This window comes from Cannabis sativa, chromosome 7, assembly GCF_029168945.1.
Source record: "Cannabis sativa cultivar Pink pepper isolate KNU-18-1 chromosome 7, ASM2916894v1, whole genome shotgun sequence".
Lineage (NCBI taxonomy): Eukaryota > Viridiplantae > Streptophyta > Magnoliopsida > Rosales > Cannabaceae > Cannabis > Cannabis sativa.
Window position 1 is genome coordinate 40,915,047 of NC_083607.1, and position 22,887 is coordinate 40,937,933.

Sequence of the window (22,887 nt, forward strand, 5' to 3'; positions counted from 1 at the left end):
ATTTTATTTTAAGCGTCGGTTAAAAAGTGACGCTAAATGTGTCATGACATTTTAAAACTATCACAAAAAACTTATTCCGTCGGTTTAAAAATGTCATATCTATTACGAAAAAACTTTTTTTTTTTTACTTATTGCGTCACTTATAAAATGAAGCACAAATATAAGTAAGGAAAAATTGCAAACTTTTCATGCAATTTTCCCCACCTGCATTATCAAATTTTAGAATAACTCTATATAATAGTAAATACATAATACAAAAAAAATTAAAATAACATTTTTAAAACTTATATTAAATTAGTAATCAATTCTATTAACTAATCACACAATACCAAAATTGTTAATAAAATCGATTCTAAAACTTAAATTCCATGTATATCGTAAACTAAATATAAACTAATAATATATGCGAAAGATAACAATAATCATAAAACTTGTTACTCATGTATTATATCAAAAGTGTAGTAACCTTAAGTACTTAATCTATAATCAATGGCTTCACAAATTCGGCAAACTCATCCCGTACGGCATTGATCTCCTCGTTACTATAGGGAGCGTCTAACTTGAACTGTAAAATAAAAGATCAAAAAATATTAATCAACATATTAAAAGTATATATAATTAAAATACAAACTAAATAGAGAAGAGTAGTTATTCATGTTTACATGATTTTTCAAAAAACTTGCAGGATTAACAACCGTCATGAAACTCTGAATAATCTTCATAACATAATAACCACATTGTACTCCATCCGGCTGCTGTCGACACGTGTATTGGTTGATTTTTACTGGACCCTTGTTTCGTATATTTTTTTTCGATCCTGTACATGTCCACAGCACTAAACAAAAAAGAAATTAATTAATGAATTGATTTGTAACATAATCTAAATTTAAAAAATTATAACTTACTTTTGGATACATTTCATAATATCAGTTCGGATAAAGTCATTCGTCGAGTCAAGATATGCAACACTTTGAGTATTGGCATGAATCATAATTGTCAACCAGTGATCACTACGGAACAAAACATGTTAATTTAGTCAACTCACTAATCGATCCATTAGTTTGTTACATTTATTAATATAAAAACATACTTACCCTGAATTCCACGGACATATCAACCATTGTTCAGGTTGCATACCCATCATTCGCTGACATAGATTCTCTGAACGTTGTTTGAGTTTACCAGCTTCAGTTGATACTGAAGCAGGATTATTAAATGCATATGTATTCCTCAACCCACCAAGATTAAGTGTGTGTTCTTGCAAATAACTAAATTAAAACAGATTATTAATAAACAGTTGTATATATAATTTTTAACTTAGATATTAATTTAGTTATTAACTATAATTTTTAACTAGTGTTCACACATAAGTTTTTAACAGATTATTAATTTTTAACTAACTATAAATAGATATCATATTTCTCAATCTCACATATGATATTTTTGTTTATTAAATTGATGATGTGAAGTAAATCATTCATATACATGAATAGGAATGATTCTATGAAAGGAGTCTACATTTTTTAATCTTATTCAAGAGGTTATTTATATATATATATATGTTAATATATTTTAATTTTTATCCATTATCAACTCATAATGTATAAATAGATATCATATTTTTTATTTTCATATATGATATTTTTATTTTTCAAATTGATATTGTGGAGTAATCCTCAATGTGTATATAATAGGAATGATTACTATAGAGAGTCTACATTTTGCAATCTTATTCACGAGAAAAAAAAAAAAGAGTAGATGGGAACATGGGAAAATGATAGAAAAAAAAAAGGATAGGGTGTCACAGAAAATGATACAATGCACTTGATCTATCATAAGGGAGTAGTGTTATTAGGAGAGCCATAGCCATTGCATATATATTAATTTGATGATATATAAATGAATTTAAATATTTATGAAAAGGGGGACTACCCTAGCCCTTTCTCATAAAATCAATGAGAGACCCTTCTTTTTAAGTGTATGTTGGGACCTTAGTGGGATATCTCACATGGGCCTATTTTTTTTTTTCTTTCTTTTCAGTATATGCGGTTTGACCCAATTTTCTTTTTTTTTTAGTAATAATAATTAGAACACTAAAGTATATATGTAGACCAAAACTGAAGTCAGAATCACACAACCCACTGGTGTGTGTTTCCAAAGATATTATATCTTAAAACCCAATTGTTAAAAAGGCCTAGTAGTTAAGTTTATTGCCATAGGAGATAGCTTAGTCTCACCTGCATAGCCAGCATAGCCTTTTGCATCTCACCAAGCTCCTTCTCCAGATTATCGTCTTGGATTGCTAATGCTCGTGTAGCTTCTGAATTTTTATGGGCCAAAGCTGCAGCCTTCACACACAAACATAAAACTTTATCAGATGAAAACATCACAATAAAGTTCCTAAAAGAAGGTTAAAGCATCCTGCATCAAAATCCTCTATCAAAACTTATGTGTGAACACTAAAGTCTAATCTTCTCAATCTTAAAACATTTTCTAGGCAAAACTACATTCTAATCCTGTCATGGCATGTATGGTTCCATGCCTTAATCATTGAACACAAACACAGAATTAAAACTCACTCCTAAAAAGGATGAGGAAAAAGAAAGGCTTTAGAAGGACAACACAGAATCTTAACATACATGCAAAACAAAGAACATCTGAATAGGCATTAAAATCATAATTTGGCTTAATATTGTCATTAACTAAATTATATGCAAAAACAAATGTCCATCATAGAATGCAACTATCGGAAAAATGATTAACGGCAGCCAAGCTCTTGGAGCTCAATTAAAAGAATTCCTTATAGCATTGCAGTTTGGTGTTTTTCTTTTTTTTTTCTTTTGAACAATGAATTGTAGTTTTGGTTCAATTAGTGGCAATTAAGACATTTTCCTAAATCACTTTTTCTTTATCACATCTAGATATATATCTTATTAAATATATACCTGTAGGCTAATTTCGATCGATCACAATAGGATAATGGCTTGGTCTCTTGATAAATCTGTAATTTTGGGCCAGCTATATTAACGAGATGATTTTAATTAAGTTGATCATAGTGCTGTTCTTGATAACAAGGCTGACTAAAAACAATATTTCAACTTATTAAATTAAGCCTGCTCAATTGAACTGATATATATATATATATATATATATTGGCAGCAGAGACTTGACTAACAAGAATCTAAAACTATATCAGTAAGTAAGTTACTGAAAATAAGCCTCTCTATTTATCAATGTAGCAACACCCCAATTCAAATTCATAATTAAATCAGTAAGTAACCCAAGTATCTTGAATTACCAACAAATCAAAATCTAAGAATTTAACTCCCTTTGAAATTTAACAATGTGAAAAGCAAATAAGGAAATGAAAAAAAAACATAGAAATTCTTACTTGTTACATTGATTTTAAACGAAAAGTTCACAATACTCTCTGCCTATAAATACCACTTATATGGTAGGATTTATTCTCTTCCATCTTTTGACTTTTCACATTCGAACAAATATTACCCTGTCTAACAGATTTATACATAGTATTATAGTTGTTAATGTAAAATTTAGATATGAGACAAGTAATATAATCACTCACATTTTGCAAGATAAGTTATCATGTCAATAAGAATCAGACTATCAGTTTATGGTTTATTAAAGAAATGAGTCAAAGACAGATAAAATACACTTTTCTGTTTCTGTATCTACTTTGGATATAATACTTACAAAGTACAAACAAACAACAAATGTCTCACAAAATGACACCACTCCAACCATATTCTGTGCTTTCTTGATTGTGGCACATACGTTGCATATAAGTGTTATTATGTCAACTTTGTTAATCTCTCATCAAAATACACAGAATTTGGTATCAAACAAGAAAGGTAAACTGACCTCCCATTGTGGATTGGTAGTGTTATGTGTTCTTATCATCAGCCTAGAAATCAGTGTCAAAACAAGATACCATAACCTTGGATACCATGGACCTAGCAAAAGGGATGTAGCTCAAACTGTACCTGTGTCATTTGATTACAAGACCAAATTAATACACAAGTTGTTAGTTACTATCTATATATACTAACCAAAATACACATAAAAGAAAGAAACAAGGGAAAAGAAAGAGGGTAATTTAATTTATTACCAGATCAAAGCACCAAACTCTAAAATAATTGCAAAGAGTGTCAAAAACTTGTTATGAACCTGCAAAACAAGAAGAATCATAGAATGAAATGATGATGATGATGATGAAAGTAAGATAATAATGTATGGTTTCGTTTGGTACCCGTATTAAATCATATTGTATAGTATTATATTCAACTATATTAATCAAAGGCCATTTAGTGACTAGTTTCTCTTAGACAAATAATCAAACACATTGTAAACAAAAAACTTTTGTACAACGAATTGCAAAGTAGAAACTAGAGCGAAGTAAATAGGGTTACATTGTAAATTGAATAATCTTACTTGAATTGAAGAAGAAGAATTGGAGAGACTGTAGGTCTAATGAAGAAGTGAAAATTTACACTCGAGAGAGACTCGCCGGAGATATAATGAACCGGTAATAATTCGTACAAGAGTATACTTTCTTTCTTGAACAATACATTACCAAAATTTCTAATCAAAACATATAAAGAGATGAAAAATAAAGATACATTACCTGATAGGGATTAGTGATGAAGGGGTGGAAAAGTGGGTTGTTCGGTGGGTGAAGTCAAATGGAGCAGAGAGAGAAATTAGGGTTTGGGTGTGACATTGATTGAGTAAGAAGAAATAAATAATTAGCGTGTGTTATATATATACTAAATTGTATCCAAACACAAACACAGTAGAAGGGTTCTAACCTTATGTAGTGTAGCTGCAGAAACGTTCTCTGTTTCTTCAACCAACCAACGAAGGTTTGGGGTAAACACAAACACAGTAGAAGGGTTCTAACCTTAAGGAGGTTAGGGATTCTTTGGTTAGGTGAGAGAGATGTAAGGGTTAGGTTGAGGAGGAAGCAAGAGAGAAAGAGAGGGAAAGAGATCGCTGTTCAGAGAAAAAGAGAGGGAAAAAGAGAGCTGATCGAATGAAATGAAATAAGTGTCATCTGTTTGGGGGTAAGTGAAAAATAGGAGGATTAGCGTCGTTTTGTCACACTCACAATATCTTTACCGTCGGTTTTAAAAGGCCACATAAAGCATAAGTGAGGCTTTTAAAACGACGCTAATAATGAACGATTTTTTTTAATTTTTTGACTTTTACCGTCGGTTGGGTAATTAGTGACGGAGTAAGAACCGACGCAATTTATGGATTTTTTGTGACATTTTAGAAATGACGAATATATTCAATATGGTACTATTCACGTCGGTCAACGCGATGAACAGTCGCGTTGACCGACGTGAATAGTGACTTTTGTAGTAGTGACTCCTATATTAATAAGAAAATATTAGTAACAAAATCAAGACCACTCATCAGTATAAAAGAACAATAATATCCCCACAGTTATGTAATCACCAAATAGATAGATTATATAAGTCAATAAAATACCAAAATAATACCTAGCATCCATCATTCCTCATTTCTAACTAGTACATAACAAATTTAAGTCATCCAGACCATCCATTTCAGCTTAAATACAAAATCAGTTTCATTAGATGGTTAAAGAGTAAAATAAGACTAAACTAATAACGACTTCCTTTCCAAACGGTACCATCCTCATCCACTAGCATCAAACTGAGTTCCTAGAATGGGAGAAAATAGGGGGTGAGCTTATAAAGCCCACTAGGAAAACAACTAATATCAAAGGACCCTTGGTTTAATAAAATTCTTGCATGGCTAGCTTTGTACAGATAAAATATCTTATCACCAGTATCAAAATGTATAAACAAAGTAGAGAGACCACAAATAATCACAAATCAAACGTCAAATGCATATCACACAGTCCACTAGACCCCTAGCTCTCAATATTAATCATAGAAAACGATATCCAAAAGCGGGTAGTCGCATCTGATATTCACCATAATACCGGGGCTCAGATTTAATTAACTTCCTGTACAGATTATAGGTCTTTCACCTACAAGTGAGTGCACACCTGATCTACCTATGATGACATAGAGACTAGGTCGTGAAATAACAATATGCACCGAACATGATCAACATGGCTCTCATCAGTATAACCAAAGCAGGCAAATAATAATCATAACAAAGAACATATTTCTTTTTATTTTCTAAAAAAAATTCGGCAGCATAACAGCTGTATTTTGAAGAAACCCAAAAATCATAACTTACATAAATATTTGTACACAAAAATATATTTGGCTCTCAGTGCCCCAGAGCAGTCTAGAAAAATATGTCGATTAAGTTTTCAATTTTTCAAACAATTTGTAAATCATAAAAATTGGAATATGTCCAATGTTATACAACACATATAAAAATCAAGTCCAATAATCAAGTTGAGTCCCTACCTCTCCTAAGTGGTTAAACTTTATCCAAAAGACAATCTTAAGCTCTCAAGTCCCGAGCTCCAATTTTTTAGTCCAATCTTACATATTACTCTCACTTATACCATCAAATGGTTAAATAATTATCATCATCACATTCTACATTCAAAATCGAGTCCAACGACATATAATATGACTATATTTAAAATTTGGGATTCCGAAACCTCACCTAAGCGGTGCACATTAACAATCGGTGGCGGTAAAAATTGGTGTACCGAAAACATCACCAAAAATAGGAGTAGTGTATATCAAAACGACCACCTCGACGAGTAGATCACACCCATGTCAGCCGTTTGTCAAAACGGTACACGATGTCACCAAAAAGTCGCTGGAAAGGGGCGAAGCTACAAAAATGTCACTAGAAAAAGTAGCGAACCGAGCAAAATGGTTTAGTGTAGGTTTCTCTTCTCGACGAGCTGAGTTTAGTGACAGAAAAATCTGTTCAAAGTTTGAACTCCCAAACTTTGACTTGCGATCCCAAGCTAACGGTGGCGAGAGAAGCGGCGCCGCTTGGGGGTGAGGTCGCCGGCACTTGGGCTTCTGATTTTTTCGGCATGTGGGGTCGGGCGGTGGCCGGAGGTGGGACGCCGGAGTGTGGTTGTGATGGAGCTTTGTGGGTTTTCTTTTGTGTTTGAGTTTGAAGAGAGAGAAAAAGAGAGATAGATAGAGAGAGGGGGGACGAAGGGGGGTCTAATTGTATATTATAATTTTCTTTTTGTATATATATATTATTTAATTATTATTTTATATATATACATTTGACTCGGTCAAAACTGAGTCTTTACATTCTCCCCACCTTAAAGAAATTTCGTCCCGAAATTTTAAAGTACAACCTCAAGTTGAAAATTAAACAAGTGAGGATACTTTATATACATCTTAGACTCTAACTCCCAAGTAGCTTCGTCTTCTCTATGGTTCTTCCATAAGACCTTGACTACTGGAACCTGTCTGTTCCTTAACACTTTTAGCTCTCTCGCCAAGATTTTGACAGGTTGTTCTTCATAAGTCACATCTTCTTGAAGAGGGATAGCCTCATACTCAATAACATGTGACGGATCTGGAGTATACTTCCTCAATATAGACACATGGAACACATTATCAACATGTCCCAACTGTCCTGGTAAGTTTAATCGATAAGCGTCGTCCCCAATCCTCTCGATAACCTCAAAAGGTCCAATATACGTCGGGGCTAGCTTACCCTTCACTCCAAATCTCGTTACGCCACACATAGGAGTAACTTTCAAAAAGACATAATCACCAACATCAAACTCAACTTCTCGTCGATGGAGATCGGCATAGCTTTTCTAACGACTCCGAACAACCTTAAGTCTTTCTTGGACTCCCTTAATCTTTTCAGTGGTACTAGTGATATTCTGGGGTCCAATAGTGACATGCTCATCTGGTTCTGCCCAACACAATGGCGATCTGCATGGTCTTCCATATAAGGCCTCATAAGGAGCCATGCCTATACTGGCTTGGTAGCTATTATTGTAGGTGAATTCCACTAGTGACAAATGTTCTCCCCAACTACCTCCAAAATCCAAAACACAAGAGTAAAGCATGTCTTCCAAAGTCTGTATGGTCCTCTCAGACTGTCCATCTGTCTGTCGATGATGGGCAGTACTCAAGTGAAGTTCAGTCCCTAAGGCTTGTTGCAAGGCCTTTCAAAATCTTGATGTAAAATGAGGATCTCTATCAAAAACAATGCTTGAAGGCACTCCATTTAGTCGGACTATATTGTCTATGTAAAGTCGAGCTAGTCTGGTAAGCTTATAATCCTTTCTGATTGGAATAAAATAAGCAGACTTAGTCAAACTATCAACAATCACCCAAACAGCGTCATTCTTCAAAGGTGTCAATGACAATCTAGTAACAAAGTCCATTGTAATCTTGTCCCACTTCAATTCTGGTATAGGCAAAGGTTGAACTAAACCTGAGGGTCTCTGATGCTCAACCTTTACTTGCTGACATACTATACACTTAGCTACAAAGCTGGCCACATCTCTTTTCATACCTTCCTACCAATATTGTCTATTTAAATCTCGGTACATCTTCGTACTTCAAGGATGTACAACAAATTTGGATCTATGGGCCTCAATCAAAATGGTCTCCCTAAGATCAGAGATATCTCCAACAACTAGCCTTCCCATATGGTATAGATACCCTTCACTATTAACTGTCCACCCATCTAGTTGCTCACTATCCTGGATTCGGTTCCAAATAAGTCTTAGCTTTTCATCTTGCCACTGACGTTGCTTAACTTGTTGAAGTAGTACTGGTGTAGCCACTATGTTAGAGATACAAGCTACTTCTTCCCCTTCATAGTATTGCAAGTTATAATCACCCATTATGATTGTCCTTTTCCAGTCCTCAAGAGCCAAACATGCCAAAGTACCATCAACCTTTCTACTTAGTGCATCAGCTACTACATTAGCTTTCCCAGGATGATACTACAAAGTGAAATCATAGTCCTCCATATACTCAACCCATGTTCTTTGCCTCAAGTTCAAGTTCCTCTCAGTAAAAAGATACTTCAAGCTCTTATGATCTGAGTATAACTCAAACTTTACGCCATATAAATAACATCTCCAAATTTTTATGACAAAGATTACCACAGCAAGTTCTAGGTCATGCGTAGGGTAATTCTTCTCATGTGGTTTCAATTGCTGAGAAGAATAGGCAACTACCTTGCCATTTTGCATGAGTACACCTCCTAATCCAGTACCTGAAGCATCAGTGAATACCACATATGGTTCCTCGCTATTAGGAACAGCGAGAACAGGCGCCGAAGTTAATCTTTCCTTCAATTCTCTAAAAGCTTCTTCAAAACTATCATCCCATATAAACTTTACTTCTTTTCTTGTTAACTTTGTCAAAGGCATAGCAATTCAAGAGAAATTCTCTACAAAGGGACGGTAGTAGCCTGCCAACCCAAGAAAACTTCAAACTTCGGTGACATTCTTTGGTCTTTCCCACTGTAGAATAAAGTCTATCTTTACAGGATGAACGGTGATACCATCTTGAGAAATTACATGGCCCAAGAATTTGACTTCAGTCATCCAAAATTCACACTTCTCTTTCTTAGCGTATAATTGATGATCTCTCAATGTCTGTAATACTGTTGTCAAGTGTTCAGCATGATCCTCACGTGTTTTAGAATACACCAAGATATCATCAATGAGTACCACCACAAACTTATCCAAGAAAGGTCTAAAGACTCTATTCATAAGATCCATAAATGCAGTAGGTGCATTTGTTAACCCAAATGGCATTACCAAAAACTCAAAGTGTCCATACCGTGTCCTGAAACTAGTCTTATAGATATCTTCTTCCCTAATCCTCAATTGATGGTAGCCTGACCTCAAATTAATCTTTGAAAAGAACTTTGAACCACCAAGTTGATCAAATAGTTCATCAATCCTTGGTAGAGGATATTTGTTTTTAATTGTCATCTGATTCAGCTTTCTATAGTCGACACAAAGTCGCAAAGTCCCATCAGCTTTCTTGGCAAACAAGACTGCAGCTCCCCATGGAGAAGTACTATGTCTGATGTAACCCTTATCCATTAACTCCCCTAATTGTTTTTTCAATTTATCCAACTCTGCAGGTGCCATGCGATAAGGCACAATAGAAACTTGTTGAGCTCCAGGAATCAAATCAATGCAAAACTCAATCTCCCTATCAGGTGGTAACCCTGGTAAATCCTCTGGAAACACATCCGGAAAACCACTAACCACTGATATCCAAGGGAACTGGTCTGAATTCCTAGACTCATCATCGATCGCAAACAAATTCCCATAACACTCTAAGTTTCACTTTCCACCTAAACTTTCCCTTAAGATAGGATTTTGTCTCACTGCACTCATGTTAGCTCAATAAATAATGAAATCACCACTAGAGGTTAAAAGAGTCACTCTTTTACGTGAACAATCCACAATAGCTTGGTATTTAGACAACCAATCCATACCAAGAATTACATCAAATTGCCCCATAGGAAACACTAATAAATTTCCAGATAACTCGTGTCCCTCGAACACAATACAAACTGACCTACATATGGTGGATACCTCACCGTGTCCCCCCATAGATACACTCAAATGCAATGAAGAACTAAAAGTTTCCCAAATCAAACCCGACATACTAGCGAACATCAAAGATATAAAGGAATGTGATGCACCAGTATCAAATAACACATGAGCCCAAGAGTGTGAGATAAGAACCATACCATCAACAACTCCCTGGTCAGCACCGCCCTGTACATCATCAACCCCAAGAGCGTAGGCTTGAGCGGATGACTTTGCTTTTGCCTTTCCCCTTCCCTGACTAGGATAGCTTGTACTTGCACCAGACCCTCCACCTTGATTCTACCCTCTTTGACTCTCACTAGGAGCAAGAGTTTGGAAACCTTGTGAGTACCCCATATTGAACCCTGAACCTTGTGGCCTAAACTGATGTTAATACTGAGACTGTTGGCCTAATTGGGGTGTGAAACCATAGGATGAAGACTGGGAATGGTTTGTCTTGGGTTGTCCATGAAAAGGAGTAGACTCTCCATAGCTCCCTATGGGTCCTCCATGAGATGCTTGAAATCTTTGTTGTCGTTGTGGGCAATCTTTCTTCTTATGACCTTGTTGACCACAACTGAAACACCCGTAAGTCCACTACGAGTCTTTCCAGATGAACCACTACTAGTGCTACCCCCACTAAATTGTTGTCCTTGGGACCACTTTCCTTGATTCTTCTTTGTCATCTTTCGGTCATTTCCTCTTCCTCTTCTTGTGTTCTTCTTCTCATTCCCTTCTACATGAGCCTCAGTTCGCAAGGCTACTGTCACACACTCAGTCAAGTTGTTAAAGGTGAAAGGGGCTATTGGACCACGTATCGCAGGCCTCAAACGACGCATGAACTGTTCAATCACCAAGGGTTTGTCAACAACACCAGGATATGCATAAGGGGATAGCTCTACAAACTTCATGTAAAATTCATTCACAGTCATATCCCCTTGTCTTAGACCATCAAATACTCCAATCAGAGCCCTCTTGTGAGATGGACTAAAATATTGCTCCCTGAAAACTTCCTCAAAATCCCGCCAAGTCATCCCATCAATATCCATTATCTTGGACAAGGTCTCCTACCAATCTGCTGCACCACCCTCTAACTTGGACGCAGCAAAAGTAACTTGATATTCTTCAGGTGTTCCTATTTTGTTGAAACTTTTATTTATCTGCCTCAACCACCTTTCAGCTACCATGGGATCTTGTCCACCCTCAAACCCAGGCACTTGGATCCGATGAAAGATTTGAAAATGATGACTCTGTCAAGCGGCAAGATCCATCTGTTGAGCGGGAACTACTCTTAAGGCTTCAAGAAGGGCGTTCATAAGGAATTCAGCTTGTGGAGGTTGGACATTATCTTGAGGGGCATCTTCTCCAACCGTTCTCTTTGTCTTCCTTCCTTTTGGAGGTATTTTCTTAGGTTTGAGAACCAAAAGGTAATCAGTTAGCGAGGATTGGATGCTAATAATATAAATATGTCTTATACATATAAATACCAAGATACTTATTACTATTATTATTTAAAATAAATCTAAACTATTTGGTGACACACTTCGAGATAATTAAACCCGGTGCTCTAATACCATTTTGCTGTCACGACCCGAGCCCTAGGCTGTGACAGATATGTAATATCCATAACTTGGGTGGTGAAAGGTCACACTTTGACCCTTGTATGAAGATAAAGCTTATAAATGATCATTTTATTTATATTACAAAATACTAATTTAAAAGATATGGATTAACTCCTATATGAATAAGAAAATATTAGTAACAAAATCAAGACCACTCATCAGTATAAAAGAACAATAATATCCCCAAAGTTATGTAATCACCAAACAGATAGATTAAATATGTCAATAAAATACCAAAATAATACTTAGCGTCCATCATTCCTCATTTCTAACTAGTACATAGCTAATTTAAGTCATCCAGGCCATCTATTTCAGCTTAAATACAAAATCAGTTTCATTAGATGGTTAAAGAGTAAAATAAGACTAAACTAATAACGATTTCCTTTCCAAACGGTACCATCCTCATCCACTACCATCAAACTGAGTTCCTAGAATGGGAGAAAATAGGGGGTGAGCTTATAAAGCCCACTAGGAAAACAACTAATATCAAAGGACTCTTGGTTTAATAAAATTCCTGCATGGCTAGCTTTGTACAAATAAAATATCTCATCACCAGTATCAAAATGTATAAACAAAGTAGAGAGACCACAAATAATCACAAATCAAACGTCAAATGCATATCACACCGTCCACTAGACCCCTAGCTCTCAATACCAATAATAGAAAACGATATCCAAAAGCGGGTAGTCGCATCTGATATCCACCATAATACCGGGGCTCAAATTTAATTCACTCCCTTTACAGATTCTAGGTCTTTCACCTACAGGTGAGTGCCCACCTGATCTACCTATGATGATATAGAGACTAGGTCGTGAAACAACAATATGCACCGAACATGATCAACATGGCTGTCATCAGTATAACCAAAGCATGCAAATAATAATCATAACAAAAAACATATTTCTTTTTATTTTCTAAAAAAAATTCGGCAGCATAACAGCTGTATTTTGAATAAACCCAAAAATCATAACCTACATAAATATTTGCACACAAAAATATATTTGGCCCTCAGTGCCCTTGAGCAGTCCAAAAAAATATGTCGATTAAGTTTTCAATTTTTCAAACAATTTATAAATCATAAAAATTGGAATATGTCCAATGTTATACAACACATAGAAAAGTCAAGTCCAATAATCAAGTTGAGTCCCTACCTCTCCCAAGTCGTTAAGCTTTATCCAAAAGACAATCTTAAGCTCTCAAGTCCCGAGCTCCAATTGTTTAGTCCAATCTTACATATTACTCTCACTTATACCATCAAATGGTTAAATAATTATCATCACCGCATTCTACATTCAAAACCGAGTCCAACGACATATAATATGACTATATTTAAAATTTAGGTTTCTGAAACCTCACCTAAGCGGTGCACATTAACAATCGGTGGTAAAAATTGGTGTACCGGAAACGTCGCCGAAAATAGTAGTAGTGTATATCAAAACGACCAATTCGACGAGTAGATCACACCCATGCCAACCGTTTGTAAAAACGGTACACGATGTCACCAGAAAGTCGCTAGAAATGAGCGGAGCTACAAAAATGTCACTGAAAAAAGTAGCGAACCGGGCAAAATAGTTTAGTGTAGGTTGTTTTTCTCGACGATTAGTGGGGTAAAAGCGGACGCCGGAGGTGACCGAAAAATCCGTTCAAAGTTTGAACTCCCAAACTTTGACTTGTGATCCCAAGTTAACGGCGGCGAGAGAAGCGGCGCCGCTTGGGGGGTGAGGTCGCCGGCACTTGGGCTTCCGATTTGTCCGGCGCGTGAGGTCGGGCGGTGGCCAGAGGTGGGTCGCCGGAGTGTGGTGGTGATGGAGCTTTGTGGGTTTTCTTTTGTGTTTGAGTTTGAAGAGAGAGAAAAAGAGCGATAGATAGAGAGAGGGGGGACGAAGGGGGGTCTGATTGTATATTATAATTTTTTTTTTTGTATATACATATATATATTATTTAATTATTATTTTTTATATATATATACATTTGACTCGCTCAAAACCGAGTCTTTACACTAGTACTATAGAAAAATAGTACTTCTTGTATAAATTTTTTAATAGTACATCATCTTTGTGTCTAGATATTTTTGTTTCACCTGAAATTGTGACAATAAGTTCCATAATTTTATCATCTTAAACTGAAACTTTAGCTTGTGGGTGTCTTCAATCTATTGTCTAAATAAACACTTATTTCTGTTTTAAATTTCTTTTACTTGAGTATCTCACCCGATGAGTGTGCTTATATTTATTAATTTCGATGTAGGTGCTGATAGGAAGTTACTTCTGCCCCCTGAATTGTCTATGCTACTAGACCAGAAGTTGGATTTCGATGTCAGTTATTATTATTGCTTTTTGTTAGATTACCATACTATGTACATTGCTTTATACATATGGTATCCAAAAACTAGAAAATTTAAAAATAAATTACACTAATTCATTTGATATACAACTTTTTCTTTGTAATTGAAATTCAAAATTGTTTACAAATTAAAATTCATTTGATATATTACATTTAATTGTTTATGTTAAATAATATAGGGTTGATTAATGATACTAAATGCAGCATACTTGCATGCAAATAGGGGTCACATTACATTTTTAGGGATGCTTTTTTTTTTATTTGCTTCTAATTTGCATAAAATATGGGCGATTTTAATACTTTTAGCGGCGACAAAAAATTGCCCCTAATAATCACTTTTAGGGGCGATTTGTTTTGTCGACCCTAAAAAGGAACATTAGGGACAAAGTAGTAGAAGTGATATGTTAGTGGCGACTTGTCGTCCCTAATACATTTTAGGGACGATTAGGGTAAGAAAGTTGTCTGAGAACAAGCTTCTCGGAGACAAACAACTTTACAAATGACTTTTGGAGAACCTTTTTTTTAAGGAACTATACCGCAAATACAAATAAAAAACAACCCCTTCGGTAACCTGCTAGCCACAATCAAATCAAAATGTCGAGTAAAACTAGAATCTTAAAATATTTAATCAAAATAATCACTTACTGAGAAAATAGAAAATATTTTCTTGTGTAATTGATGACGTTAATGAGACAAGAAATAATTTATTGTGTGGTGTACATTAATTGAAGACATGCATGAGTATAACAGAACCCATTTTTATACTGCCAAAGATACACACTTTCAAATAGATAACATAAATTATTGGTAATATACATATAGTAAATAATAAAAATGTCCACGTCCGTAGATAGTATTTATTTATACATATGTATATATGGACTTTATTTATAGAAACAGATAACTAGGAAAGCCAGCGTTTTACGGCAGTGGAGGAATACTTTGTTCATTTCTAAAGAAATTTGTTGGATCAACCATAGTCTTAACATGTACCAATCTATTAAAGTTGTTTTGGCCGAAATATTTGACCCCCCAAATGCTGGCTTGAGCATAAGTTGCGGTACCCTTGTTGCTATTCCTTCCAATATCAAGGTCTCTATAATTGATATAAGCTGATCTAGGATTTTTGGACACAAACGGAGTCATGTAATTGTAAAGTCTTCTAATCCAACTTATGTGCTTTTCCACTACTATTCCACTATTCTCTTCTTCTTCCCAATAAATCAAATACTGAATTTGTTAGAGATATTATTACAATGGAAGATAAACCAAGATATATACAACTCAATTGTAAAAATAATACAAGGACAATAAAAGAGATTTGATGAAATATATGTTACAATACATATATATACACTATAAATTATATATATATATATATGAAAGGTAGAAGAGAAGATTACAACACATGCATGTAATATAATATATGTATATATAACAAGAGAATAATATATATATAAACACTCACTCACAACCTTGAGTGTAGATTAGTGGGGATCACCATGACTTGAACAAGGTATTACACCTTTGTCCAAAAGCTTATTTCCCCCTATCTCTAAGCACTAAGGGAACTCTCTAGGAAATAGCTTTGGGAATTATCAAGCCTTTTAGGGTTTTCTAGCAAAGTGCTTTCTTGATAGAAAACTTCTTCTCCAAAATGAGCATCTTAGACCTCTTTATATAGTGTTTAGGATATCATCACCATTTGAAATTCAAACTCATAACCTCATAGATGTTATGGACTCAAATGTAACTCCTACACACACCATAACTCCTATAGCATTAAGAATTTCAAATTAAGATGTGTAACATCTTCTTACACTCTTAATGTTGGTGATGATGGTGGAGGTTACTCATAGTAACAAGTAACTCCCAAATGTTACAAAAAGATGACAACTAATATACATTGTCATATGTTACATATTATTAGTTTATTACACATATTTAATCTATATATTATATTATTATAAATAATATAACAATCCCCCACTAGATTAAATATTATCTCTTTAGTAACAAACTTGTAACTTTTGTAACATTTATTTAATCAATCAAAAATATTATATCAAAATATAACATTCCCCCACTTTGATTGACTAAATACACACTTTTAAGAAGTCTTGCTTAGGTGCATTAGATAAAATGTCTTTCGACTTGAATTTTATTTTAGTGTAATTACCACAAAGTTTGATGAAATTTTGGTTGCCGTAGCATTGAACCATTATTCCTTTAATACAAACCGGTGATAACACACACACCCTCGCTAATGCTCACTTGAGACCGCATGACTCGCTCTTGCACCGTTAATGGCCATGTGCAAAATTCCAATTCATGGACTCTCTAGAGAATAACTCCCAATTCTCATAAAAGGCGGCACCACCTCTAGTCCATATAGGTGGATTTTTAGTGTCTCACCACTCGTTAGACACTTCTTAAGCTTAAGTGAGTTTTCTTAAGCTTAAGCTCCATTAAAAAACCTTTTGGTTTTAACCCTCAATTTTACAACATGTACTCATCCATAGATGGGACAATTGAGTACCACATTCACTCTATTGACTTGTTATTACCTATTGAACTTAAGACTAAATTTTTACTAGTGTTAAGATAGGTTACCATCAATGAGCAAAACGCTAAGGGAGTTTAGGTCCCATCCCTCGAAAATTCATGCTTTAATCTTGTACGGAGATTAAGCGATTTGTTATAACCTCTCACTATTGATTCCATGTGAATCATGCATGCCAAAAATATAGTGTTCACTTTGTGACCACTTTTCTCCTTAAGTACTTAAGCTTTGAAAATTCAATCATAAAAGATTAATTTTCACACAACTCAAATTCTCAATAATTTTGATACCAAACATATCAAAAATACACCAATTTAGACACCAAACATGTCTAAATTCTCATATTTTATTTTTAGACACCAAGTATGTCTAAACTTTCTCATATTAGAGTATACACCCCCACACTTTCACATTTCATTATTAAGACAATATCTTGATTTTAAAATATAGAAGACCACTTTGTCTCTATAACTCTTTTAATTAATTTCCTTCTTGAAATTATTTTCACTTAACTTTGACACCAAAATATGTCAAAATTTTACATATACACATAGCCAAATTTGATTTAGAATTTGAATCCAAAATCAATAAATTAATCAATAATGTCTCAACACATTTTGATTAAATTTGTGGCTCACCCCCACATTTTTACCATAAAGTGTATATAAAATATCACTTTTGTGTATTTTCCTCTTCAAATGACTCTTTAAGGCCACTTTAAAAATACCATTTGACATTTTTAGTTTTCTCAACAAAACTAAAATATCAAACTCACATTACTACTCATAAAATAATGTGATTATTTTTACTCATAATTTTAAGGTTATCTCCTTATTGAGATTAGCCCAAAATTATACCAAAGTTAACAAAATTCTCATCAATTTTGTTCACAACTTTGATCATTTAAGATTCAAAATTGCTTCTTCAATTTTGTTATCTTTTTACTATTTTTGAATCCACATTGATTCATTTACTTTTGAGTCCAAAATTGCTCTTCCAATTTAGGGCTCATTTCACAAGTTTGGGTTCACTTTTAATCCATTTGTTCTTGCTTATGACAATGCAAGTCCAATAAAAGTGTAACTCTCATAGTCCACTTTTTCTTATCTCAAATATGAGATGCTTATCTCTTATAACCCAATAAAAGATGTAACTTCTCAAAAGCCATCTTTTATTATCTCATAAAGTGAGATGTTCACTACCAAATTGAAAAAGAATTTAAAATATTCTTTATTCACAAAATAGATGATAATAATTTCCACATCAATAGCAATAAATAATATTATATTATTACTATCAACATTATTATCATACTATATAACTCATACATTAATATAATATGTATGTTACTAATCACATCTCATATGTAACTTACACATAATATCAATATTAAATTCATAATATATAAGTTACATATCTCATATATATATATAACATATATACTATAATATACATATATATATCATACACACATAATATATACATTAATTACACAACTATATATGTTACATACCTCACACATATATAACATATATATACATATTAATATACATGATATATATTATATATCTCACATATATACATACAATAACATGATATAAAATTTAAATATCATATATATAATATGATATAAACACATGATCGCATATATATAACTCATATATATATCATATATATTACTATCATATAAAAAATATAGTAAATCACATAATATACACCACCATGCTCACCCATGAATGGTTTTCACATATAATCTCTTATCCTTGTGTTCTCACACTTGATTTATCACCTCTTCCATTGAAAAGGGATAAGCTTTTGATTGTTAGAGATATTATTACAATGGAAGATAAACCAAGATATATACAACTCAATTGTAAAAATAATACAAGGACAATAAAAGAGATTTGATGAAATATATGTTACAATACATATATATACACTATAAATTATATATATCTATATATGAAAGGTAGAAGAGAAGATTACAACACATGCATGTAATATAATATATGTATATATAACAAGAGAATAATATATATATAAACACTCACTCACAACCTTGAGTGTAGATTAGTGGGGATCACCATGACTTGAACAAGGTATTACACCTTTGTCCAAAAGCTTATTTCCCCCTATCTCTAAGCACTAAGGGAACTCTCTAGGAAATAGCTTTGGGAATTATCAAGCCTTTTAGGGTTTTCTAGCAAAGTGCTTTCTTGATAGAAAACTTCTTCTCCAAAATGAGCATCTTAGACCTCTTTATATAGTGTTTAGGATATCATCACCATTTGAAATTCAAACTCATAACCCCATAGATGTTATGGACTCAAATGTAACTCCTACACACACCATAACTCCTATAGCATTAAGAATTTCAAATTAAGATGTGTAACATCTTCTTACACTCTTAATGTTGGTGATGATGGTGGAGGTTACTCATAGTAACAAGTAACTCCCAAATGTTACAAAAAGATGACAACTAATATACATTGTCATATGTTACATATTATTAGTTTATTACACATATTTAATCTATATATTATATTATTATAAATAATATAACAGAATTTTATACATGTTCCCACCTCTATGCCCAAATGGAAGCTCAGATTCTGGAATCTCACTCATTTTCCCACCATAAGGACTCATTATCACAATACCACTTCCAACCTCTTCTTCGTATAACCTTTCCCATATTCCTTCCAAACCCTTTTCCGGAATTGGCTCCTTCACATAATCAGATTTTGCTTTGAAAGACAATCTTGATTGAGGTGTTCGATCAAGCAAAATCTCTGGAGACTGCTCACTTGGTAGTCCAGCAACGAAGAGAGCTGACTGAATCCAGCTCATTTGGGTGCAATCTTCTCTCACCAGACCTAACTCAGGGAATCGTTTTTCCATCAAGTAAAGAAGACCATCAACTCTTCCAAGGAACACCGAAATGAATGTGGCTTGAAGCTTTTTCATTTCAATCCCTTTTTTAGTAGAATTCACAGTTTGAAACCTAACCGCTAAGAGTAGTTTTTTAGGTAGTTTGTGTGCTATGTATTGCCACCTATGAACAAGTTTGGTAAGGTTATGTTCAAGGTTCCTATTAATGGAGAAAACGGTCACCGTTTCGGGGACGCGAACTAACAGAACTTTCCAAGCGAGAATTACTCCAAAGCTTGCTCCACCTCCACCACGTATGGCCCAAAAAAGCTCTTCCCCCATAGTTTCTCTATCGAGAACTCTACCCTCAACGTCTACTAACTGAGCATCAATAACATTATCAGCTGCAAGGCCATATTTTCGAAAGATTGCGCCATAACCTCCGCCAGTTATGTGGCCGCCAACACCTATTGTAGGGCATGCTCCGCCTGGAAAGGCTAGGGTTTTACTTTTTTTGTTGATTTCATAATAAAGCTCGCCTAGGGTAGCTCCGGTTTGAACCCAACCTGTTCTTCTCTCAACGTCTACAGTGATTGACCGGAAGTTTATCATATCGATTACGATAAATGGGATTTCAGAGACATAGGACAGACCCTCGTAGTCGTGGCCGCCGCTTCTTACTCTGATTTGCACGCCATGTTTTCGGGCGCAGATCACAGCGGCTTGGACTTGAGATTCATAGAGTGGTGTGATGATGAAAAGCGGTTTTGGTGTAGAAGGAGAAGAAAATCTTGGGTTTATTATGGTGAAATTTAAAACAGAGAAGTAGGAAGAGTTTGTGGTAGTGTAAACTACCTTGGTGAGATCATTATTGGAGGAGTTTGAAGAAGAATGATGTGAGAGGCATTGGAGAAAACTTGTCTTTGGATATTGATAATCATGAATTCTTGCATTAGTGGTCGAAGAAAATGTGATAACAAAAACAATCAAGTATAGAAAGATTGAAGAGTTTCTTAGCATCATTTTTCTTAATATCTTTTTTTAAATGATGAGTATGCTAATATATACATAATATTTGTACTTTAAATAAGGATTGGTGGCTTGAGCATTGACTCGATGGGGCATTACAGTACTTTATTAAAGATCTCACTTTTACATTGGTCTGAATCCCACACGGTGAAATGGAGTTAAATTTTCTGTCCCCAAACCCGCCCAATTGGTGTCCACCCAATTAAATATTAACAAGTCAATTAAAAATTCAACCTAAACAACTAATTAACATTGACATCATTAGTTTAATTCTTATATAAATATATATATGAAAGAGGTTTCAATGGTTACATTTTTATTGTAACCATCATGGTTACATTTTTTTAAGCCATTAGATTACTATTAAATGGTTGTCATTAATTTGAAAATTAAATAAAAATAAATAATAAATAACTTGTAACCTAAAAGTAACCTAATAATTTATTTCCTAATAAAACTCTAATTAAGATTAATTATATTTTAAAATTAAATTAATTATAATTATTAATTAATTTTTACAATTAATTACTATATAAGGATCTCTTGGCAATTTATTTTTTTGCACTTAAATTATTTAAAATTTTATAGTAAAACTTTTTATAATTTAAAATTATACACATATAATTTCATAATTTAAATTTTATTATACTTGTAATCTTAATTTTAAATTATTACACTTAATTATTTAATTTTTTTATTAAAATATTGAAAAAGTAAAAAGTGAAATAAGTTGAAGGATTTTTTAGAAAAAAAAAAATGGTTGCACTTGTTATCGATTGACTAGCTTGAGGTCTCATACTTAGTTCATCTAATTGTAACAAAATAATTAAATATCATTTTAAAATAATTAATTATTGAAAAATTTATTATAAGAAGAGAATTTTAATTTGTGTCAAAAAAAGTTTAATTTTTGTAAAAAAAATAAATTTTATTATAAATATTATAATTAAATGGCTTAATTATTAAAATAATTAGAGTAAGAATTTAAATATAAATATTAATTGTTAAAAGAGGTCTTGTTAAATATTTAATTAATTATTTTAAGAAAATAGTTAATTATAATTAATTAATTCTAAAAAAGGAATGTCTACCTATTAATAACCTGCTATTACAGGTCAAAGAAAAGTGTAACCATATGGTTACAATAAAAATGTAACCATTGAATAGTCACCCATATATATACTAGTATATTGTTTCGTGCGATGCACGTATGCTATGTTTTATATTAAGTATTATATTATGAGTTCGGAAGGAAATAAATGAATAAAAAATAAATAATATTTAATTTAGAGAGATTTGAATAATAAATTTAAATTAAAGTTTTATATCCAGTAAAAACATATTGGAAACAATAATAATAAAGTTATAATATTGGAAACAAAAGTAACAAAGAAGTATTAAAGGTGTAAATTTTACCAAAAGCAATGAGAATTAACAACTGATGATTGCATTCTGTTTCAGTAGGTGAAATTGAGAGAGAGAGGTTTTTGTTGTGTTTGCCTGTATGGGTGATGAATGGGTTAATCGTAAAGATTGTTTAATTTTTTGGGTTTAATTATTGAGTTTATTTTTTGAAATTTGAATGAAGCAGTGTAAAAGAATTTCAAAAAATTGTAGTTTGTTAGAGAGATATGTAAGTTAATCGTAAATATTATTTAATTTTTTGGGTTTAATTATTGGATTTATTTTTTGAAATTTGAATTTAGCCGTGTAAAAAAATTTCAAAAATGGTAGGATTTGTTAGAGAGATATGTGGGTAAGATATTTTTTTTAATTTAAAAAAAAAAAGATTGTTTAATTTTTTGGTTTAATTATTGGGTTTATTTATTTGTTAACGTTTAACGTTAACCGTCTGTTAAGTTAATCTAAATAAAAAAAAATCGTTAATAACCAAGAATCGTTAAACCAAGAATTATTTATAGGAACTT

The 22,887-nt window shown here is 33.2% G+C and overlaps 3 protein-coding genes across 20 annotated transcripts; all 3 read right to left on the minus strand.

Annotated features, from left to right (window-relative positions):
- Positions 1-334: 334 nt before the first annotated feature.
- Positions 335-5,056, minus strand: LOC115696930 (uncharacterized). 18 transcript variants are annotated; one of them, XR_009688775.1, is made up of 9 exons: positions 4,646-4,822; positions 4,130-4,188; positions 3,883-4,004; positions 2,946-3,001; positions 2,238-2,348; positions 1,095-1,268; positions 906-1,010; positions 663-835; positions 335-565 (listed from the first exon to the last, which is right to left on the minus strand). XR_009688775.1 is itself a non-coding variant. In XM_061118855.1 (6 exons), the coding sequence occupies exons 3-6, from the start codon at positions 3,919-3,921 to the stop codon at positions 476-478; spliced, it is 333 nt and encodes a 110-aa protein (XP_060974838.1). In that variant the 5' UTR covers positions 3,922-4,004; positions 4,130-4,188; positions 4,830-5,046; the 3' UTR covers positions 335-475. The 18 variants fall into 18 exon arrangements, 5 of the variants coding, with proteins under 5 accessions (XP_060974838.1, XP_060974836.1, XP_060974837.1 ...); XR_009688781.1 differs by lacking the exons at positions 3,883-4,004; positions 4,130-4,188; positions 4,646-4,822 and adding exons at positions 4,453-4,645; positions 4,830-5,056; XR_009688776.1 differs by lacking the exon at positions 2,946-3,001.
- A 2,232-nt stretch (positions 5,057-7,288) lies between these two features.
- Positions 7,289-7,696, minus strand: LOC115696514 (uncharacterized). The gene has a single exon (XM_030623414.2). It carries the CDS (start codon positions 7,694-7,696, stop codon positions 7,289-7,291), a length of 408 nt encoding a protein of 135 aa, XP_030479274.2.
- Positions 7,697-15,315: 7,619 nt separating this feature from the next.
- On the minus strand, positions 15,316-21,073 carry LOC115696986 (tetrahydrocannabinolic acid synthase-like). The gene is made up of 3 exons (XM_061118857.1): positions 19,623-21,073; positions 17,387-17,390; positions 15,316-15,726 (listed from the first exon to the last, which is right to left on the minus strand). Exons 1-3 carry the CDS (start codon positions 20,951-20,953, stop codon positions 15,418-15,420), a joined length of 1,644 nt encoding a protein of 547 aa, XP_060974840.1. The 5' UTR covers positions 20,954-21,073; the 3' UTR covers positions 15,316-15,417.
- Positions 21,074-22,887: the final 1,814 nt, after the last annotated feature.

Bases quoted from the DNA above. Each gene is read 5' to 3' on its own strand.
- LOC115696514 (XM_030623414.2), bottom strand. From the start codon at position 7,696: ATGTGTGGCGTAACGAGATTTGGAGTGAAGGGTAAGCTAGCCCCGACG.
- LOC115696986 (XM_061118857.1), bottom strand. From the start codon at position 20,953: ATGATGCTAAGAAACTCTTCAATCTTTCTATACTTGATTGTTTTTGTT.
- LOC115696930 (XM_061118851.1), bottom strand. From the start codon at position 2,699: ATGACAATATTAAGCCAAATTATGATTTTAATGCCTATTCAGATGTTC. The intron at 756-2,237 runs GTGAGACTAAGC...ACGTGTCGACAG, and splicing joins AGGCTATGCTGGCTATGCAG to CAGCCGGATGGAGTACAATG. The intron at 566-662 runs GTAAACATGAAT...TTTATTTTACAG, and splicing joins CAAGTTTTTTGAAAAATCAT to TTCAAGTTAGACGCTCCCTA.